The sequence below is a fragment of the Etheostoma cragini genome, chromosome 9 (genome assembly GCF_013103735.1).
Source record: "Etheostoma cragini isolate CJK2018 chromosome 9, CSU_Ecrag_1.0, whole genome shotgun sequence".
In the NCBI taxonomy this organism is placed as follows: domain Eukaryota; kingdom Metazoa; phylum Chordata; class Actinopteri; order Perciformes; family Percidae; genus Etheostoma; species Etheostoma cragini.
The window spans coordinates 16,358,071-16,364,701 of NC_048415.1; the positions used below are offsets into that span (position 1 = coordinate 16,358,071).

General features: G+C 42.4%; 1 protein-coding gene across 3 annotated transcripts in view; it reads right to left on the reverse strand.

The window, feature by feature from the left end:
* shdb (Src homology 2 domain containing transforming protein D, b) overlaps positions 1-6,631 on the reverse strand; it is a 23,307-nt gene that overhangs the window by 14,642 nt on the left and 2,034 nt on the right. For 2 of the 3 annotated variants that reach the window (XM_034880733.1, XM_034880730.1), the window contains exons 2-3: positions 3,470-3,853; positions 1,547-1,697 (exon numbers count right to left, since the gene is read on the reverse strand). In XM_034880733.1, coding sequence (XP_034736624.1) covers positions 1,547-1,697; positions 3,470-3,853 — 535 coding nt within the window. Of the gene's footprint in view, positions 1-1,546; positions 1,698-3,469; positions 3,854-4,512; positions 4,925-6,631 lie in introns of those variants that run through there. The other variant, XM_034880732.1, reaches the window with a different exon arrangement.

Genomic DNA, 6,631 nt, shown 5'->3' on the forward strand with positions numbered 1-6,631 from the left:
TCAACATTTGATGTTAAATCATTGAGACGGAAGCACAGCGGGGCTGAATGCTGCTCTACCTGTGCTGGGAACCCGCGGTGTCAGCGACAGCCTACAGATGGAGAAGATGAAGGGCGGAGAGATAAAAACAGGCATGGAGAAAATAAAATGAGAAATTCATGGCAAACATGATGGCAGGAAAACACAGGTGAGGGGGAGAGAAAATAGCAATATGACAAAAAGGTGACAAAGATTGAAGGTGATTGAAGATTGAGGTGGGAGTGTTTAGGCATGCAGATGCACGTCAGAGTTGAACAGAGACCGGCCTTTTATCCTTACAAACTAACCTGCAAGCACTGAATGTTTTCCCTTAAGTACAGCCGAAAAAGCACACAGGTGTCTTTTCAGGACAGTCTTTGTGAGAGATAATTACTATTCCAATCTCACATCTGTCGCTGCCGCTCGGCTGTGTATTTTAATGATCAATGACAGCCCTGGAGTGACAGGCTCAATTCAAAGTCAATGAAAGAGCTGTGAAAACGCTTTGCCAAACCTTCTGCCATCACCACAAAAATCTAATCTCTGCCGCTGCAGCAAGAAAAGATTTTTCTTCAAGGTTTCTCAATTGGGCAGCACAATGGGATGCTCCATTCACTTCATGCCTGATGTTGTGAACTTCATTTGACCACCAAAAAGGCAGCGATAGTGACAACGGAGAGAGGACACGCTTCAGATTCGCTACAGGACAGATTAAAGAGACCGCCAGACTCCCCTCAGGGATGGAGAGAGCCCTCGAGATGAAGAAAGAGGAGGGGGGCTGCTTTAACACTAAATGACTGGGACAGAGCAGGGGGACAGGGGCAGACAGAGATGTTATAGGAGGAGAGACAAATGGAAAACGATAGAGTGAGCTACATGATGTGCGAGAAAATCACAAGGGAGGAGGGATGGTCTGAGAATGGATAGACATCCCTAAAAGGCATTTTTGTGAGGATGTTTGCCGACTCAGCATGTGACTGTGTGGACGGATTCAATACTAGTGTAGAACTGAACTACTAAGAAAAAGAGTAATTTACTGAGCAATACTGCATTTAACACTGGGGTTTTTAGAACAAAGGAAAATATGGAAATAAGAATGCATTACTCTGTTAAGGCAGAAATACTTTACTATAAAGAAAAAAAACAGAGATAAAGAATGCTAATTTCATTGATCATTTCAGTTTTGTTCATCAAACAAATTGTTGAGAGATTTTAGATTGATGTTATAAGATGACTTCATGCCACAGTTACATATTTTATTAATGAGTTTGGTCTACCTGAAACGCAACCCACAATGACATATGTCAGATGAGAAGGCTGAATTTACCCTTTAGGATGTTCACTTACTCTCATATATATTATAATGGCAATTCTGATTCATTATTTGTGTGCATGTAAAGGCTTTACTGTACTGTAAGATAACTACAAAAAGGACTGGAACTAAAACACCATGTCTCTATAATAACAATGTGACTAAGCATTGTAATACTGATAAGACAATAACTGGTGAGCAATACTCTCCACTGACCCGTTATGACCCTTTGGGCCTCATACGGTTCCATGTAGCCATTGTTCTCGCAGGGAACAGGTGTGAGATCTGGTTCTGACCGGTGGTCCAAGCGAACATCGAACGGGTCAGAATAATCTGTGTCGCCTGCCAACGGAGCAGATGGCACCACCTAAAGGACAAAACACACATTTGCTGGTAAAGAATAATGGGTTTTGTCACAGAACATTAACTTGTCCTTATTGGATAAAAATGTCACCAGCATTTTTTTACGTTATATAATGAAAATACAAACCAATTTCTAAATGTGTTTTGCCGAGAGGTACACAATTTCAATCATAAGCTATAATGAGTTTGACTTTCCATCAACGTTTTAATATTAGCATTTTGTAAAAGCTGCACATTAATCACACTTTGCATTGAAACACTTAAATTAAAGTGTCCTAGGACTGGAATATTTTCTGGTAATTATGAGAATTCAGTCTGTAATACATGTAGAAGTGCTAGAAAAGATGGAGCGTTGCACAGACAATAGCTCATCAAGACCCGAGACGGAGTAAGCAGCACGACTTAACAAGCAATCACATCCTCACTGAATGGCACGTTAACTATATGTTTGGTTACAGACAAACCGCTTTTGGAGTATCATCAAGACACTAATTTGCACCTTTAGTGTTAAACACTACAGTATTAAAACACTACATCAATGCTATATATTAAAAAAAAAAAGATTAATTTTTTTCTTTGGGAAAAGAATACAGAGACTAATGAAGTAGTGGGTTGGTTGGTTGGGAACATTTGTTCCTTTATGCAAACACAGGAGGAAAACAGTGGTCAGCTGGCCCATTGACAGCTACAACGACAGCCATATGGACACACACACACACACACACACACACACACACCCCCACACACTTTGACAAAGGAAATTGCTGTCGCAAGGCTTGCTTCCCAAATTCCTTCTAGACATTGCACACGCCCTCACAAAATGACATTCTAATCCCATGTTGACTTTGTAACAGGTTATCTATCGATGCACAGGAATCTGCAATGTTAATTAGAGTGCGGATGTTCCCACAGACCCTGGGAAATTGATGAGAGCAGGAGGAGAGTGTGGTAGAGGGGTGGATGGGGGGGGGGAGCTATCGACTTGAGTTAAGACTATTACTTCAATCCACTTCAGGACTTTCACACTTGTAGCATTTTCCATGAGCAGAGTCGCGAATTTAACTGCAGCGATGAAAACCCTGAAATACTTCTTAACTCACTCAGCATATGTGAGCAGAATATATGTGAAGACCATTTCCTTGTTAAACCTTTGCTTCCGCTCCAGTCGCTCGGCTTTAACATCTATCCCTTTCTTCTCTTTAGTAGCTGTGTATGTTCTCTACAGCACAACATGCACACAGTACACAGCCAGGAATGCAATGTATCCCTGACAACAACAAACAGCACCCCAGTAAAAAGTTAGACCTCCCTGTGGCCCTTGGCATATCACCATACGGCGTACCGTATTCGGCCCCCAACATGTGCTCATGCGGGGGTCTCTCTCAGCTTGCAAAACTAAACCTCATTTATTATTTATGGAAGGACATAAACTCATGGGACTGTGGCCCTCTCCGACTCAATGGTCCGCTCAAGCCATCAATAGTCATTTCTTTAATCTAGAAAAGTGAATTTATGTGGCACATGGGATGTAATGTGATTAATGTAAACAATGTATATTTGAGACACACATACTAGTCACTTGCTTATGGAGTCTGATCAATAAAGCTGTCCCAGGGAGGGAAATAGGATGAGAGAGAAGAGGGAGAGTCTTTTTTTAGCCTTCACCACTTACTTGCCTTCCCTTTATCCATCCTCCTCACCTCCACATAAGAGATTTAAATTTGTCATCACTTGCTTTTTACCTAGAAACACATGCTTAGAAAGTGAAGCTCTTACTGGCTCTTGCTGGTCCTCTAAAGAGACGGCACTGAGGAGGATCTTGGTACGCCCCAGCTCCTGGGAGTCCACTTTGATCAGTCTGTGTTTGGGAGATTTTCCATCCACGCTGGATGACTTCATGGGAGAGCCATACACAGGTGTAGCGGGGTCAGAAGTCACAGAGTCGCCCCTGGACCTGTTTTCTAAGTCCTCGTAGGGATCCTCGAAGTCCAGGTCCCTCTGGAGCCGGTAGGCTTTAAGGATCTCGCTCTCTGTGTAGTCTGGTGTGGGCGGCTGTGGAGGCACCTTCCTGCTACCAAAGCTCAGGTAGTCTTTCAGCCACTTGGCCATTGCAGCTCTGCTTCCAAACGTGCTGGTGTGTGGTGGAGTGAGAGCAGGAGGCTGCAGGGGGCAGACAGGGACAGGGACAGGGACAGGGACATGGTGGTTACTGTATGTCCTGATGAGATTGTGTGAGCTATGGATTCGATTTGTGATGTGAGCTTTTTATTTAACATTACAAGAACATTTTAAAAGATTTTTTTTTTTTTTTTTAATCACAAAACAGGATTAATCCACAGGTCTTAATCCTCTTATAATATTGTTTGCTGGACAACTTTCTCCTGATCACAGACCCACATTAAGTGTGCCTTTACATGCACCGATGTGACATTAAACTACACCAACAGCTGGGCTTTACACACACTCCTTTTGTTTTACGCAGGGAGCAATAACGTCTGGCATCTGGACTTTGCCCAAAGGCTTCAATTACATTTCACACCGCTGCAATAAAGTCCGACGTTAACATGCTGATAAAAAAGGAAGGCAAGGACTGAAAGAGAATATTAGCCTACATCAATGAGGAATTAAAGACATCACAATTGTTTTAAATGTACACATCTCATTTGCTTTCAGTTTGTGATTTCACCAACATAAAATGCAACACGTTTACTTTCGGCTTCTTTAGAAAGGCAAGGTAAAAAATAAGATTATTTTTCTTAAACTTCCACTCCATTTTTAAATACCAGTGAGCACTGCGCTACGAAAGCGCACTCACTTACCAACCCTCTTCAGTCCTTGAGCCACTTTGAACGCTTTATTCCGCGTTTCTTCATGTCGATAACAATGAAAAGGCACAGAAAAGTGAAAAAAAAACCTTCCACTCGCTCGCACTTTGTTTAATCCGCAAAAGGACAAGATTAAAGAAAAAACGGCAGCTTTTCTGAAACAGAAACAAGAGAGCACTTAAATCCGCCGGAGTTCCTCTAACGACTGAAGGCAAATGTGCGAGTGAAGAGAGGACTACAGCTCGGAGAGAAACTCAGCCGAGCGATTAAAGGGGAGGCGCTTCATTCCCAGAGGAATATCCTCCTGCTCCCTTTTGCAGTCAGCCGACCGTTCATTCATTGAAATATCTGCACATCACTGTCTGCGAGAAGAGATTCATCCTTTTTCCAAAAGCACTGTAACTGCAGGGGGGAAATCCCATGAAGTAGCCTACAGCAACTGGGGAGGGGGGGGGGAAACGAGCTTGCACGAAAGTGCTCCAAACGTGTGCATTATTTATTCGCATGACATCACTTGAGAATTTTCCTGTTTTAGCTTCACTGAAGGTTTTTGGTTTTTTTTTCCTTCAGTTTCCCCCTAAAAGAAAGTCAAGCTACAAAAAAAGCCTGAAGGGTGAACAAAGCTGTTATCTGCTTATTCATGAAAGGGTTTTCTGGAGTGAGGAAATCCCGTCATCCTCTGGGCAACATGAACAGTGTTGTAGTGAGGTTTAGACAAACGTGTAGACACACAAGAAACTGCTTATCACACAAATCACAATGGCCAAAGCGTTGAGGCCCGTCCTCTCGGATTGAAAAATAAAGGCTTTTGTTGAGTGTTTTTATCATTCCTTTTATTTCATGCTAACACAGATGTCCCATTATCCCAAGTCCAGGCTGGTAAATTGGATTGTTTGCTACAGTGGGTAAGGCCATCTAAGTCTGTTAAAAGGCCGTAAATGCCTCTTTATTTATGACACCCATGAGCTCACTTTCTCCCAGGGGCGGGGGGACTGGATGAGGTCATTGAGCTAGAATCCACCCCCACCACTATCTCAACCATCAACATTATCCCATCAAGACCTTCACATCTCCCTCCTGCCTGCCTATAGTGCTCTTACTTCGGTGTTCATCAAGCACCTGCTTCAGACCTGAAGGAGGGTCACAGGGATCAACCACAAGACCCAAACGGTTTTTGATGGAAAGGTGGGTGACAAACACCTTGCAGGTCCCTGTAGTCAAATTTAAATCACCATTATAGTATTGAAGCTGGAAATTTAAGACAGGATCTATTTTATGAAAACAAAGGCCTGAACAAAGGCCAAAACAAAGGCCTGTTAAATTTGTTCCATGTGGAAAAGTTCTCCAGGGAAGAAAAGCCCTCGACTCCACTACATGTGTAATATCTTCTTACTGCACTTTCACAGGACAAAATTGTGGAAACACATTGGGGAAAAGAGATTCATAGAACCAAGATCAATAAGTTGTCCTACAGGACTTCTGAGAATGAGATCCATTCATTCGATACAGATCTTGTTGGCAAAAGATACAGCATAGGTTGATACAACATCCTGTTAGATCATAACTTTCCACAAGTTAAGATCTCTTTCTTCAGATGTTAAAGGTCCCACGGTGCTCTTTGCATGCTTTTTTTCTTTATATAGACCTTAGTGGTCCCTTAATCCCATATATTAAGTGTATTACCCAAAATTCAGCCTTGGTGCAGACAGCCACTAGAGCCAGTCCCACAATGAGGCAAGATCTGGGGCAAGATTCCAGATCGGCCCATCTGAGCTTTAATTTTCACAAAAGGCAGAGCAGGTTAACCAGGGCTCTGTTTACACCTATCACCATTTGCAGCCCCTGGAGGAACTTAGGCAGACTGGGGGAGTGCATATTAATGTTAAAAAAAAAACTTCATAAAGTGACATTTTCATGCCATGGGACCTTTAAAGAAAATAACAACTTTTGGTTTTTCAGGGATACAGTAGCTTTCCTGTATATACACACACACACACACACACACACACACACATATATAAACATACACATATATATATACACACATATACACTCACCGGCCACTTTATTAGGTACACCTGTCCAACTGCTCGTTAACACTTAATTTCTAAGC